Source organism: Triplophysa rosa, linkage group LG10 (genome assembly GCF_024868665.1).
Source record: "Triplophysa rosa linkage group LG10, Trosa_1v2, whole genome shotgun sequence".
NCBI lineage: Eukaryota > Metazoa > Chordata > Actinopteri > Cypriniformes > Nemacheilidae > Triplophysa > Triplophysa rosa.
Window position 1 is genome coordinate 16416141 of NC_079899.1, and position 16358 is coordinate 16432498.

At 36.8% G+C, this 16358-nt stretch overlaps 1 protein-coding gene across 6 annotated transcripts in view; it reads right to left on the reverse strand.

Moving 5' to 3' along the window:
- Positions 1–16358, reverse strand: part of grid1a (glutamate receptor, ionotropic, delta 1a) — a 241885-nt gene that overhangs the window by 65681 nt on the left and 159846 nt on the right. For 5 of the 6 annotated variants that reach the window (XM_057343319.1, XM_057343318.1, XM_057343320.1 and 2 more), the window contains exons 3-4: positions 14954–15238; positions 3898–4103 (exon numbers count right to left, since the gene is read on the reverse strand). In XM_057343319.1, the coding sequence (XP_057199302.1) occupies positions 3898–4103; positions 14954–15238 (491 nt within the window). Of the gene's footprint in view, positions 1–3897; positions 4104–14953; positions 15239–15360; positions 15404–16358 lie in introns of those variants that run through there. The other variant, XM_057343321.1, reaches the window with a different exon arrangement.

Here is a 16358-nt window from a genome sequence, read left to right on the forward strand (position 1 = left end):
GCAGACGTCACTTTCACTTGTGTGACAGAGAGAGAGAGAGAGCATACGTTCGCGAAGTTCAGGTGTTTGTTTGTTCACTGCATTTGGGTGATGAACGTTATATAAACGGTGGACATAACGCTGGATTTGGAGATCGTTTGAAACTGATATATGGAGGCGTCCCAGCGCTAAATGATGCCGGACATGAACCACATGCGGTGAGTGAAACTGATGTGTGTTTTGTTGGCAATGGGTGCACACGTACTTTAGTTCAGCCTACCCCTCCCCCCCGCACGCGCCGTATGCTTTCAGAAATAATCGTACACCTGTATCTATCTTTTATAAATGTGATCAAACTAAATACTCTTCGAAGATACTAAGTATGCAATACTACTCTTCTATAGGTACTCAAGATTAATATGAGATTGGCAGAAACCGTGTGTGTTAGGGCCGCTTTAACACCAATAAATAAAGCTAAAAAACAAAAAACCTTCCTTTGTTATCATGTTACAGAAACCAGTAACTACAAAAAAAGATTTTTAATTGGAAGATAACAATTAGTATAACATGCCTGTTGTTTGCTGATTTATCCTTCATTAAGCAGCTTAGACTGTGTACCAAAATAGACAGACTCAGGTTGAACCAGAGTCATTCGGCTACATCCAACTAATGGGCTTCTGGCTCTCTGGGATGAACGGGGTCTCGGACAACAGATGCATCTCGGTGTGAGTATATATTTGCAGTCCCTGAGACTGTTTTGCTCAGATTTGGATATTTTCATCCAGTTGCCGGTCAATCTTAGAAAGTTTGTGCCCGAGCTCAGTACACACACAAGTGGATGGCTATTAAATGGTAGCGCTATGAATGTACCTTGTGTCCTTGCTGTTCTTCTCCCGTCTAGCTTCTGGCATGCGGATACACTCGGCCTAATGCACATCAGTGGTAATGGCTGTGCGAATCACACTGAAAGCCGTAGAAGAATCAGAGCACACTAAAAAAAACCAGAAAGCAGCTTTCTCTGAACCCAGTTATCTGACCGTGTCTCAGAGCAGCAAATCATGGAGGAAATACACACATATACAAGACATCCACAAACAAACAAGGTTATTCAGATAAAAGTGAATTACTACAGGGCTTAGAACAAGAGAAAGAAGGCATGACAAACTCATCCCCTTCACAACATGGAGTTCCATTTAGACTTTTTTGAAGAACTCACAGAATGCTTTGCTTCTTCTAGAGAACTCTATCTCCTAGCTGTCACACTGCTAATCACCAGGAGCACATGGGGGCGATATCACTGGCCAAACTGACCCCAGATTCCATCTCACTACAACAACGTGTGCACGGAGACACACACACACACATTTCTGATTTGCTGAATTGCAAAAGTTTAAGCAAGGATTTATAAGAGGTGTAAAAAGTAATCAGCAGGTGAAGATTTAGATTAGTGGGAATTTTCACGTTATGATTTTTGTCAGTCAATTCAAATCCAGCTCAAAATCTGATTATATATAACTATATATATATATAACACATTATATATAACTATTCAATATATACAGCTCCAGTTTTAGTTTAATCAGCAAATCAACATGTATTGCGCCCATTCCATCCCTGATCCTTCCGAAATGACGTGTTATTTATTAACACATTGTTTTATGCTATTTAACACATTATTTGTCATTTTGTGTCGATTTTGTGCTAAATAAATAAGAAGTTAAAACTAACACAAAATGTGTTGTCCTTAACTATACACATTTTTTGTGTTCTACCAGAAACAACACAGATTGTGTTGTTTTTAAAACAACATTTTTAGAGTGCATAAAGACAGCCAACAGCAATGTGAAAGATGGTGAGAATGGCAAGACCCGTTAAAAAAAATCACATTTTAAATCAAATCTTCATTTTTGAAATGATCCTAAAATACATATAATAAATATTAGTATTATGTTGTTTCAAATGATTATAAAAGTTTTTCTTAGCAGTATTCAAGACTGAGAACATTGCATCTTTTTGTATTTTTGACCAGTTTGTCACATTTCAATTTTCTGCAAATAAAAAACAATTTGGAATTTGGAACAAATTAAGTTCAAAATGTTAAAGGGGTCATATGGCGTGAACACGTGTTTTTCTGTGTCTTTGGTGTGTTATAAGTTGTCCATGCATGTATTAGGCACGTAAAATTGCAAAAATTAAACTGTCGGAACAAAAGATGCATTCTGTCAGTACAATTGCCTGTCGGTACAATTGCTTTGGAACCTGATGTTCCAAATACAGTATAGTAATAAGCGTTACATTTCCGTCACACGCTTGCAGTATTCGACCAATCACTACGCACTGGTTAACTGGCCAATCATAGCACACCTCACTTTTCAGAGCGATGAGCTTTGTTAAAAATCCAAGCGTTTCACAGAGGTGGGGCAAAGAGGAGATACAAACATGGACGGTATGTGGAAAATACAGCGGTTTTGAACCTTAAATCGTGTATACACATGCATTACTACATAGGTATAATCAGTGTTGGGTGTAACTAGTTACTAAGTAATTAGTTACTGTAATTTAATTACTTTTCCCTTGAAAAAGTAAAGTAAGGGATTACTCTTATTTTTTCTGTAATTTAATTACAGTTACATCTGATGTAATTAAACTAAATACTTTGTGTAATATGTGTGTGTGCAGAAGAGGAATTGACATCAAAATTCAAAGTCTAACTTTAAAATCCGTGCTTTAATGTATAATTCTCACATTTGTAATTAATAATACTACTTTATGTAGTTTTATATGATTTATTTGAATGAATTAAAAGAGCTGTTTCGTGTCTATCCTTGAATCACTTAACTCATCAAGGTTGATGTAGGATATAGAAAGTAATTAGTAATAAGTAATTAAATACTTTTCGAAGAGAGTAACTTGTACAGTAATCTAATTACATTATCGAATATGTAATTAGTAACTAGTAATTAATTACTTTTTCAGAGTAACTTACCCAACACTGGGTATAATCACAAAATAACATTCTGCAGTAATAAAACTGTCTTAAAGGGTCTCCAGACATTTGGCACTTGTAATAGCTGGAAAAATCTTCTGGTTAAGTCTCTTGCTTAAGGACCTCGTGGCAGTGACCACTGCAGTGTGAGGGGTTTAGATATAAACCGCACCTGCCACTTAATGTGGTAATCAGGATTCAAACCAACAACCTCCCAAATACTAACACTGCCCTTCATCCCTAAATCACAGCTTTTGCAAATACTTCACACTCCCTTCAATACAATGCATTTGGGAACAGGAATGTTAATACTGTAACTGCAGACAGGAGTGTTGGGTGGAATGCACAAAAAGCAATTGAGTTTAGGCAGCTAATTTCAACACCATTCACTGCTTCTTCAATCATCAAGCGTTTAGATCATTGTACTGAGATTACAGCTCCACAAAATGAAATGTACAGGATGAGCCACTTTAGTTATTTTCCAGCCCATTTGGCACAACAGTCCATGTGCCTTCCTGCCGAAAGCTTTGTTCAAAACGTGTTTTTTTTACCAACAAACAATGCTAAATGTCATAGACATGATAAACCACATGCACCGTAGCTGTCTAATTTAGCTATCTTTCAGTTCTTGGCTGTCTTAACTTCAAACCCATGCTTGTACGTGTAATGTATTTAGATGAAAAAAGTTGATTTAATAAAAACATTATTTATTTTCGAGCGACGTCCCCAAAGATTATTTTTCAGATGAACCTTACTTTTAAAAATATCATAAAATACAAAGTAGACAGAAACACACATGCAAACACATTAACTCTCTAAAACTCTGGAATAGGTGTGTTTCTATAACCTAATACAACGTGTTCAACTTAATATTAAAATGCTGTCCAAAACCTGCTATACCTGCATTGAGCTGTTGTCATGGCAACCCTTACCTGGTGGATGAAAACCTGGGCAGTGCGGGGACTAAGCAACAGGATAGCCCGCCTGAGCGTGTCTCGGTAGCGATTGAGCTCCTCCATCCTCATGGTGCTGAAGAGGGTGGAGAAGACCATGGTCACGTTCCGGTCAACCTGCTGTAGAGACACGTCCAAACCCATTCGAGATGCCTGGTCCATAAAGCCCCGTAGGCCACGCACATCTGAATGAGAGAGAACAAAAGAGATAGCTTGACAGTATCCAAAATTATGCAACAGTATTTAAGATGAATAGTATTCAAGAATGATTTTCATCTGTAACTCGCCATTGCAGAATTTATGTTTAAAAGGTGACAGTTCTATCAAATATAAAGTTCTGTCATCATTTACTTACAGTAACAATAAATAATCATTTTTGTGATTGACAAAGGCTCCATAAAAAGTTCCACTCAAGTAATTTTGCCAGCAGTGACGCCAAATATCACTGAATACATATAAACACCATTCACTATCACTGTGAGAAAAGGAACCAGTGCAAACATTCTACTAAAGAATAAAAATAATATATTTTAGGAATAACAAGAGGCAGAGTAAATGATGACAGAATTTTCATCTTTGGGTGAACTATGTCTTTAAATATTCAAGACTGCCTCTGTTAGCTGCTGGAGATTGGCCTCAGAGGAACAATAGTGCCATTCAGCGCGAGGCAGCGACACAAGGACAGTTGAGGACGATGAAAAAGGCAAAGAGCCTGGGAGACAGAATCCTGTTTTCTTGCCCCTTGTCACATCACGACTGTCACGTCGCGAGAAGGCTGTTTGATGGCTTAATCGTCTTGTAGGGCCTCATGAAACTTTTAAACCAGCCTTTTTTACAGAAAGGACACAGAGAAGAACCATCTTCTCTATGACTAAAAATAAGATCCATTGTAGCTGTTGCATTACATAAATGTAATCTATGTACGTTAAACCTTCGTCACTTTTATGCAGCCACGTTTTTTATTCCTCTCTCCACTATTTGAGCTGTTAATGTATGTTATTACTAACCACTGACATGTCAAAACCAGAAAAGAATAGTATGGAAAAGATGACAGTATAGAGTATAGTTTTTTGGAGAAGCTCAACGCTAACAGGTCAATTTAAGATGCAGCTCATAGATTAGCGCTGCATTTAGCGTCGTTAGCTTCACTAGATGTGCAGTGAACACAGAATATCCACTACAATTGAGAACTCGTCATTTAACACAATCATGTACAGCAGCTGTCAGTTGTGTAGAAGCCACAACATATACATTTGACAGTTTAAGAGAATGCTAAAGTGCCCTTGCGACAATAACAGGGTGAAATGGAGAACGTAGCTTCAGTGCTACTGGCTAAATATCACTCAACCTCCCTGTGAGCTGAAGACTGAACTCCCATCAGGGTCAAAATACCTCACAACCCCCCCCAAAAAAATATTTTATAAATTTTTCAATAATGAACATAGATCTGTTCTATCCCAATGACAATCTATGTTTACGAGCAGCTATATACATAGAGACAACTTTATATTTTTTCTTTTATACTTTTTTCATAATTTTTTCAGTATCCAGGGCCTGTCAACTTAAAGGAACTAAACAGTACATGTCTGATAAAACTCCTCATGAGCAGAAAATGTTTAGCCCATCTGCAGATTTCACGGTGTTTTGACAGCTAATTTTGCTTCAGTTGACAACAGGGCAGAATCTACATTTAAAACAGCTTTTCAGTATCAGTCTGGAGAGGTTGCTCAAAGACAGTAGCCACTTTCATGTAAAAAGAAAAACTGTGGATACAAAACTGTTTTTTAAAACAGTTTTGTTTTACACTTGGTCAATTCATGTTTTTAAAGTCCCAGTGAAATTAAAAATGACAATTCTTATTTTTTCATGAAATATTTCAGCGTTTATAGTAAATAGCTTATCAATGTGGGTCATTTTCTTTTTAAAATTCATGTACCCTCACAATCTTCAGTTAAAATCTGAAAATGCACTTGTCGGAAATGTCTATCCATCTCAAATGACGTAAATTGGACAGATTGGCCGGAGCATCCGTTAACTCCTCCCCTTCAACTGTCAGTCTGCTGCCAGTTTCATTTCAAAATCAATGCACCAGCTGTTTTTACACATCCAATCATTTCGCAGTGAAAAACGCAAGCCGCGCCCACTAATTCCTTTTCACTCGGAAATGTGTCATAATAGGCAAGGACTGTAACAACGATCGCAACTTCCGGGTCACTGGGATTTTAAATGTAAACTTTTGAATAGTATCAGCTAAACAGTAGGGGACAGTTCAGCCAAAAACGAAAATTCTTTTGTCATTCCAAACCTGTGTAACATTCATTCTTCTGCAGAACAAAAAATAAGATATTTTAAAAAACACTGAACCCAATTGGCTTCCATTTTAAGGCCAAAAAACTACTGAGACATTTCCCAAAACATCTACTTATGCGTTTCACAGAAGAAAGAGTCATACAGGTTTTGATCCACATACAGTGAGGGTGAATAAATGATGACAGAATCTTTATTTCTGGTTAACTATCCCTTTAATGAGACACTTCAGTAGAAACTCAAAATAAAAATTGTGTTTCAGCTCAAATCTGCTACAGTAAATTTGTCTGCCTGTTATTAGCATCATCCCAAAAGCGAACTACAATAAATTTGCAAATAGCACCGGTATAACAGTTTGGATTCATATACATTTTGCAAAATATTTTTTCTAGTTCTATGTGAAAATGAAAAGCGCATAACCACTGTCCTTTCATTTGATAAAGTACTGTGAAATTCTAATGTATATTACTGTCTTTTTCCCGCGGTTTCTCTTTAATTCAATCACACAGACACATAAATACTTCATTTTCCAAAATCACATATGGTCACATAAAGTCTGAGATAATAAATTGAATGATCAAACACTTTATAAGTTTGTTTGCACGTGTGAGCATGGGTTTACGGAGCCCCTTTAGAGATATGGGGTGGAAAAAATATGAGCGGGAAGAGAAAATATTTTTTTAAAGGTTTTGCGTTATCTCGCAAAACTTTTGCGTTCTCTCGCAAACATATTTGTGTTATCTCGCAAAACATTTTGAACACTTCATGTTTAATGTCCCGCTGGCAGAATTTCAGACTAGTTCCGTACATAAACATTGGTCTATAGTCGCAGATTCCCGGAACAATAACTCGTGAGCTAAACGTTCTTATAACACAAATGACACCTCATTCTATGTAACGTAAACAATGAATTTGAACTTTATTTCCCACAAATCGAGCCTTGTATTGATCTCAGGTGGGAGCCGACTGAGACAAGACCGAAGGGATAGTCTGTAAAGTGCAAAACCCGAAGATCATTAGGCTATGAAAAATAGTCATTAACTTCAGTGCTACATACTGTAGTATAACTAAAACCAGTTTAAATTCAGCAGGAGAGCATTAATGTGTAAACTGAATTTGGTGAGACCACAGTGTGTAACATTTAAGTTATTAATGACTATTTTTGTAGTAACGCTTTTCGGATTTACAGTCACTTTGCAGACGGTTTCTTTGGACTTGTCCATGTCGCCTGCTCATATAGAGATCAATTTATATTCTCGTTTTGAGGAAGACTAGGTTGTAGATCATTGTCTAAGGAATTATGTGTTATTTGTGTTATAACAACGTTTAGCTCACGAGTTATTGGTCCGGGAATCTACTCTGAACCGCTCCATTGTTAATGTACGGACAACAGGACGTTTGAATGTTTTGCGAGATAACGCAAATATGTTTGCGAGAGAACGCAAAAGTTTTGCGAGAGAACGCAAAAGTTTTGCGAGATAACGCAAAACCTTTAAAAATATATTTTCTCTTCCCTCTCATATTTTTTCCACCCCATGTCACTAAAGGGGCTCCATATGCGCTTGATATTCATGACTGCAACTCATCTTGCGAGCAGACTGAATGCTACAGGCTACAAACTGTTTCCATGACAACTGAAAACTTACCATCAAAACACTCGCTTCAAAAGAGATTACTTGCCCCTCAATGACCTGTACTGTTTTCTCCGAACAACTTAACAGATACGAAAGCCCAAGCAGAGCGCATTAGCAAACAAATGAAATACAAGTGGGTCTACAATACACTAATGAAAACCCTTTCAGCATTATTGGCAATGATGTTAGTAGGCCAATATTGTTTTTTGTTTTCAAATTCTCATTATTCTCAATAATCCAAAAGCCTACAGGTCATCTTGATGCATTTTCGCAGGTAAACACGCGCAATATGGAAAACAAAACATTATTGAAAATGATTGAGAAAAACACACTTCCGTTTCATCCATGATGAAAGAACAACATGTCGAAAATGAACAAATCATTAGATGGATAAATGACTAACAAACAGATTCAATTCCTCAGGGTATAATGAAGAATGTATTACTGTAGTTCCATAAAGAGATGAGCATTACGTTGCAAAGGGAATGTTGGTTTTTTGGCATAAAATCATGTCCAGTTCCTTTCAGAAAACATATTTGACAGTGCAGGACTAAACTGTGCTCACTATATTAACAACGTGATCTGAAGAACATAGTCAGATTTAGCTTTAGTGCTATGCAGTCGAGCAGCAGGTAATGGTATGTCACTCGGCAGTGCTATAAATTGATGGGTTAACTCCAGAAAATGAATCTGGGATTAATCAAATGTGGTAATTTACTTTAAAACTGCCAAACTGTGCCCTTAAATTTATTCTCTCTCTTCAGGAAAGAAAATAATAAGCTGGTAAATGCTTAATAACATGTTCAATAACCCATGGATCATTTATAAACCGCATGCTGATTTACACTAGTCAAATCCATGAACATCCAATAATTCTTCTTTACTGATGTACGAGCCTTTAAGACACACATACAAACACACACTTATATATGCTTCCATTATTGGATAAAAGCAGCTTGATTTAAATAAATCAAGTCTAGATCAAACAACAACTGTAGAAACATCTTAACATGTAACATGACATCATAAACAGAATATAAGGAAACGGCTCAAGTACACAGCTGCAGTATTTCATAACATACATATATAACTTGGTGTTTCATAATGCATCTACATTACAGAAAAGCACGTTGTGATTAAAGATCACAGGCGGCTTCCTCTTTGCATTAGGGGTCACCGTCAAACCCTTTCCAAAGATCTTTTTAATTGGTTCTACAAAGAGTTAGGAGTTATGAAAGCTCATCGTTTCATCCACTACAAAAGCATCTAGATTGTTGCTAGGAGATGGTAAAATAATTTCATGTGTATGTTCTTTTTATGATTCTGTGCTTGCATCTCAACCCACTGCCCTGTCGTACAGAGAGCCAGGGGGCCGGGGTGGGAGTATTGCTCATGCAGACCAGGGAGCGTTCTTCCTGGAAAGACTTAGACAGAATACTCATCTTCTATTAAATAAGAGAGGGATGGCTTGACACACTGTTGATTGGTTCCACGTGACGGCGTTTCAAAATCTACACGGGATCAAAGAGACTGTTGCTCATTTAATCGTCCCTGACATGAGCTACCAGAGACACGGTCTGAATCTGAAACAAGGCCACATGTTTCACGCTCTCAGTTATATATGTGCTCTTCTGTTCCTGAGAAGCCAATTTAAAATAGTTCATCATCCTCTTGTTCAAAAGCAGGAACTTATGACACAAGCTTTATTATTACACCCAATGTTCTGACATGAGAGCGACACTTTAATATTAACCACTGCAGCTTCAGCAGAGACCATAGGGGTTCAGAGGACCCATCACATCCAGATCACTCAAAATCAAAACATATTGCTTTCATAAATCCTCATAATTCATGTGATGGTCAAAATCATGATAAATTATTTAAAATAATATTAAAATAAAATGTAATCTAAACAAAACGGTTGTTATTTAAATATCATAAATCATCACAGTTTTCGATGTCACCAAACACCATGTTTTTTGTGTAGGCTAGCTTGTCTTACGTTTCATGAACAATAATTGATTTTTAAATGGCTCCTAATCCACGTTTATTGTAAAAAATAAGTTTCATTCTGTGGACCAGTGACAACATTTCTCACAAATTCCAACTGAAAGTACTGCTTTTTATTTTGATTTATTTGCAGAAAACAAACTGGCCTAAATAACAAAAAAGATGCAATGTTTTCAGGTCTTGAATACTGCAAATGAATGAAATTGAAATTCATGTCTTTAAACAACACAATACTAATTATTTTACACAAAAAGCATTTTTGCACAACTCTATCAATAAGTCTGCTCTTTATATTTCACTTGTCTCATTAAAGAAATAATGCATATTTGAATAGATTACATTGCAGTATAAATTGTGTGTTTTACTGATCATTTAATCTGACCTAGCGGGCCTAGACTAGATTTCCCCACCAACCCATATTACACCTGCCCAGAAAATCTCCCACATAAAGCTATGATTTTAAGATCAAATAGAAGCCTCTGCCAGTTGGTCCCTTTGTGTTAAGTGTTAAGCGAAGTGTTAAGTACTACGGCTAGTACCCACTTACCTGCCTAAAAGCAAGGCTTACTCAGCAGACAAATGACATCTTAATTAATATTGATGAGCCAATCTAATAAGGTGCGTAACGTGCACCTCCCTCTCCTCATCGTTCATACATCCCTGATAAATTGCCTGTACGCAGGCAAGGCAGCAAATGAAATTCTCAGAACAGGTGGTGCTTTAGCTTAAAGATGCTATTAATAGTTTTATAGTTCCACAGTGGTGAGGACATTAGACATTAATCAGTTTTATGTACAAAAAAAGTTTCTCGTTAACTCTGAGACTGCTCAGCTAAAACTGAAACATCAATTCAACTGATAACTAAACAACCGTTTACAAGCCTGAGGGCTAACTTATTATTGTTAATAAATTACAAAACATGAAAAGTCCCTAACAGTAAGATGCTTTATAGATGTATTTTATAGAGGTTGGTCGTACACAAAAACATGATGATAAAGCAACTCAAGAGAGCATTACTGGCCAAGAAAATTACACTCCCAAACTGAAGTTTGTGAACTTATGGCAGAAGAGTTGACAGAGAAAAAAACAAACTTAAACAAAGACTGAACTTGGCATGCTAATAAATTGTTCAAATAAATTATTCTAGAGACATTTTGTGAAAAGGTCTCCTTTTTGTTGTTAAAAGAACTCCTTTCGATTTCTAATGTCATTTTTCAATATAAAATCATTTACATTCTACGAGTGATCAATCAAGGCTCTTTATTCCCGAAGCAAAAGACGCTGTAGTGCTTTTGCAATGTTTGACAGTTCTTGTCTACATTGTGTTGGCAGCCCAACCTTAAACACACTGTCCGAAAAAGAAAATGAGTACCATGTACTTCTTCCTAACAAACCATGTCAGTAAAGTTCATTTTATAGTGTCCATTAAGTTATGAAGTAAAGGTTTGTGAAGTAAGGTTAGTTCAGTTTGATTTGTTTCTATTTCCCATTTATTCATGCTACTCGCTATAAATTAAATTCTAGACTTTTTTTACCAGCTTCAAGCTTATTAGTGCAGTTCTTATAAATTGGGAGGGAGGTGTTTACAGAAGGCTCAAGGGTGAGAAATGAGAGGAGGTAAGTGAGAAAGACTCACTTATCCAACTGAGATTAAACCCTCGAGATCTCTGTAACAACTGATAATTATAAAACTACCACACTTACTTCCGCAACTGATTGCGAACGCATGCACTGCATGTGACCTTGTGAGGGCGATGCCAGCTGCTATGCCCTGTTAGTACACAGTGAGCAATTACGTTTTAATGCAAGTTTGAACCAGTTAGAAATAAAATGTATTAAATTAAGTACACATAACTTTCTAGGAAAAGATCAGTTTTTCTACTTTGAGAAATATGCTTAACAGTACAGTACATAGAGTATCCTGTGGTTTTTAATCTGCACCTCTGTTAGAAGAACTGAGACTATCTCCAGTAAATGACCTTCTCTCTTTGTCATGGATGATACCAGATTATAAGATCATTTACAGTTTCTCTTCAAATGTCTTTTCTCTAGCCTAAAACCAACATCTTTAAAAAAAAATGTAGGCATATTTTATAAGGAAATGGCTTTGTCAAAACGCCCAGAAGCCTCTTACCATTCCCAGAAGTTCATATCCATTCAAAGCATTCATATCATGAAACACATCCAGAGCGTCTGTATTCTTTTAGGAGGCTGTGATGTTCAGTACTGATAGCTCTGAACCCTCATCAATCATGTTTAGGGCCTGGGCTTTTTCTCTGACCTCTGGGACATTGGCTATAAAGGGGGGGAAACCGGGGGGGGGGGGGGTTGCTCTGAGTAGGCAAGGGGTGCAGTGCATCGTAAAAGCCAAAAAAGGATGAGGAAATAATCTGATAAATAAAACAAAACTAATAGAATAAAAATGACATTGATTTACTTGTTATGACACAACTCAATTTGTATTTGTTTATTGTATGTTTGGTTAACCCTTACCTGTACAGCTGATTTGATACAATACACTATAGAAATAAACTTGAATTGAACTGAATTGAATATTGCTTGTAGATAGATTGTCGTTCATCTATCTCCCATATGCCTTTAATCCAAAGGCGGGTAAAATATCCGTAACTTTGCATTGGATTGTAAAAACCCAAATGCAAAAAGGGGACTTTGTCTCCTCATTTCAAAGTCCGCCACCCATCACTGATGTTAACCTATGTCTGCTCCAGGGGTGTTGTGGTCTGACTCATCTCTGCCCATTGTCTAAACCCGCCTGCAGCCAAATTGAGCAGCAGATCCTGCATTAGCTCATGTGCACAAAGGCAGAGGCGTTTAAAGCACAGTGCACTTCTATTATTCTGAAATAGATGTAAACCTCATGAACCACAAGGGAGATTTGTCGTGACTGGGGGGGGACTGAAATGCCCAGTTGTGGCTGTGAGTCACCTTTTGACCACATTTTTTTAATTCACCCGTTAGCTAAGAAAGAGGTTTACCTCACCTGAGCCAAGAGCAAAGAGAAAACTTTGGGCTGACTATTTTAAAGATAAGAAGCCATTTTGGAATGTGAGAAAGAAGTTGTATAAATCAAAGAAATCTTTGTTAAAAGTGCCTGTTTTATAGCCTGCAGCACTGAAGAGGAGGGTGTTATGGTTTAAGTGTTAATTGGTGTCGGAATTAAGTACAAAGAATTTTTATGGGCGCGCTTTATGTTTGACCTTCTCCAACATGACCTCCAAGTTTATTGTGTTGTTTTCACAGAACAATACACCCGAGAACAAGAGCCATGACACTTCTGCTTGCATAACCAAATTACAGTTAAAGCTTTACTGTATGTTTACAGCTGTATAAATAAAACCCTTATCACTGTATACAGCAAATGCGGTACAAAAAGTCACGTCAGCAGATTCTAAAGGAGTCATTCAAATCCATGAATGCAATTTATTGCCTGACAGGACTAGAAATAGAGAACTGTGATTATCAGCAAATACTGAATGTTCTGGGATGGTATTAACCTAAGGGTACAGGTCAGGATTTGGACACAAAATTTGGGTTCCCACCTGAATCAAATTGCTTTGTTAAGGAACATTGTTCTTTGCTTTAGCTGATCCAAGCTGGTTATTAGAGGTTTGGAAAGCTGGTCAAAAATCATTTACTTTCATATTCTGTCTAACATAAACATTGAACAAATATGTGATTTTTAATAAATAAACTAGCAAATGAAAATATAATTGATGAAAATGAATAATAATTATTTAAACAATTGCAATAATGGCAAATAACAGAATGAATTATACTAAGGGAATTAATAATTTAATATTGTTTTAACATTGCATTATATGTGTTTCTCTGTTCATTTTAAAATGAGTAGTAAGTTTTGGGCTTAATTTAAATGGAAAATCTTGGTCTGTGCTACAAGACAGGACAGTTCTACTGCAATACTGTAGTTAATCCAAAAATTAAATCTGTACATATTTACTAACTTTTGTTTTGTTTCAAACCTGTATGCTGTTATTTTTTCAGTGGAACATCAAATTCATTTGGAGGGATTTCAGTGTCTCTGCTTTCCATACAATGGCATTTCACACAGCGATGACCAGTCTGACTCCAAAAAGGCAACAAAGGGATCAGGTCAAAAATCATTTAGGTAGATCAATTTAAAAATGGTACCTATCTTGAAGCGACTAGCTATCGCTGTTAAGCATTAAAGCTGAGCTATAAAAGAGAATTCTGGATTATGATAGCCAAACCTGATTCCCATTGAATGTGGAGGTTATCCATGTCTGTTTTACATCGTGAACGTTTCATGCATTTTCAAAAGAAGACAATGCCGGAACTAGTTAACATCTGACAAAGTCTACCTTTTAGCTAGGCAGAGTTCACCTGCTCGCATCAAATTTTCAAAACTTAAGAGCCTGAAAGCTGTTGCCTTTGTTCTAGAAAGGTTCTGTTTTTTTATTGCTTACGACCAAATCTATTTTCTAGTCTGAAAAGTTCTCGTGAAATGTTGCACTAAGATGCAAGATGAATTATGTCTTGGTCACGGAACTGTCTCCCTTCACTTCAGTGTAGCTCTGGCCCCTCTGTCTCTGCCTGGAGGGGAGCAGACGAGACGCCTAAAAATGTCCCAAGTTCAGCAGGGGTTGTGTCAGTTCAGTCAGTGCTGTTTTGTTTTATATTATTTTCTGGATATTCACTTGTTATGCTAGTGAACTTTATCACAACCATTTTACAACCTACTGTATCTCTAACCAAAATGTCTCATTTGTACCTGTCATACCTTCAGTATAAAAATGCTCCCTTTACATGATAATATTGAATAATAACAATAAACTTCAGCTTCTTGTTTCTAAAGTTTAAATCCCTAGGAAGGAATATCATGACACGCAGGTTGAAAGCTATTTTGCAGCTTTGTTTCAATAAATGAAATGAATGTTTTGGATCTGGGAGGACGTTGCAGTATGCTTTCATAGTACATCAAACTCTTTTATCTCTAAAGATCAAGGAAAACGTGATGTGATTCCTTTGAAATAAAACACACCCAGCGAGTCTGCATTCGTTCACAACACCTCTGTGCCACTCACCGTACTCGCTGTCATAGAAGACGATAAACTTGTGCCAGCGCAGCTCAGAGATGAGTGTGATCATCACATCATTTAGACGCACGGGAGGGCGCGCGGCCAGCGTGTAGCGCTCTCCGTCAGGGCTGGGATTGAGCTGACACTCGGCACGCGGCGTTCCGTCTCCGTTCCTCTGGATGAACAGGTGAGGAATGTGCATGGCATCCGTGAGAGACTGCAGCGCGTTGGCTGCCGCGCAGCCTGTAGACGACACCAGTGCCAGGATCCCTTGATTCATGAGCTCACAAGCTGAAGAAAATGACACAAAGAAGAAAGAAACAGGGAGAAAAACAAGGTTAGACAATTACAGTAGCGGGTCCTCATAGGTATTACTTAAAGTGTTTTTTGAATTTCTGTCATCTTTCACTCACCCTCTTGTCATTTCAAAGTTGTATGACTTTCTTTCTTCTGCAGAACACAAAAGAAGATATTTTGAAGAATGTTGTTAACCGGCACCCATTCACTTGCATTGGTTTTGTGTCCATACAATAGAAGTAAATGGGGGCCAGTGCTGTTCGGTTACCAACTTTCTTCAAAATATCTTCTTTTGTGTTCTGCGGAAGAAAGAAAGTCATAAAGGTTTGAAATGACAAGAGGGTGAGAAAATGATTGCAAAATTTTCATTTTTGGGTGAACTATCACTTTAAAGGAAAGGATTTTGGATCACGAAAATATACTGGTTGATCTTCCATATAATTACAATGAATGAATACTGAATTTAAAATATATAATATAAATATAATATAAAGGTATACTGTATATGACTTTTACAGCATACTAATAACATTTTTGTATTTGGGTGTACTAACCATATTGTTTCTTATGAAACTAATGCTCAATTTTAGTTATCCAGCAGTAATTGATACAGAAAGTCTTGGGGTAATACAATAAAAATAGGTAGCAAAACACATCCAGATTTTAGAGGACAAATGTGATTTTCTCACAATATGCTGGTAATTTATCGCCTTTGTTTAACATAGCTGGTACATTCCTCAAAGAAATCTTGTTAAATTGGACATGAATAATTTATAAGGTATGACATACGTAGATGTTGCCACCTCAGAGCTGCAGATTGGAAAACATACTCTATAATACATAAAGTAACCCTGAGTTTCAAAAGTGAATTTCAAATCCAAGGCTTTTCCAAGCCGCATACTTGGCAACGAGTATAAAAAGGACATTGTGGCATAGAAAAATGGTTTGGAATCTTATTTATTCAGCTTTCAGATGATGCAATCTCAAATTTGAAAAATTCACGCACAAGACGCAAAAATGAAATTTATTTTTCATATAGATCTTTTTTATCTTTATACAAATCCTAATTAGTTAGAGCATTTTGTTTTTATTTGCATTGTAATAAATATTTTGG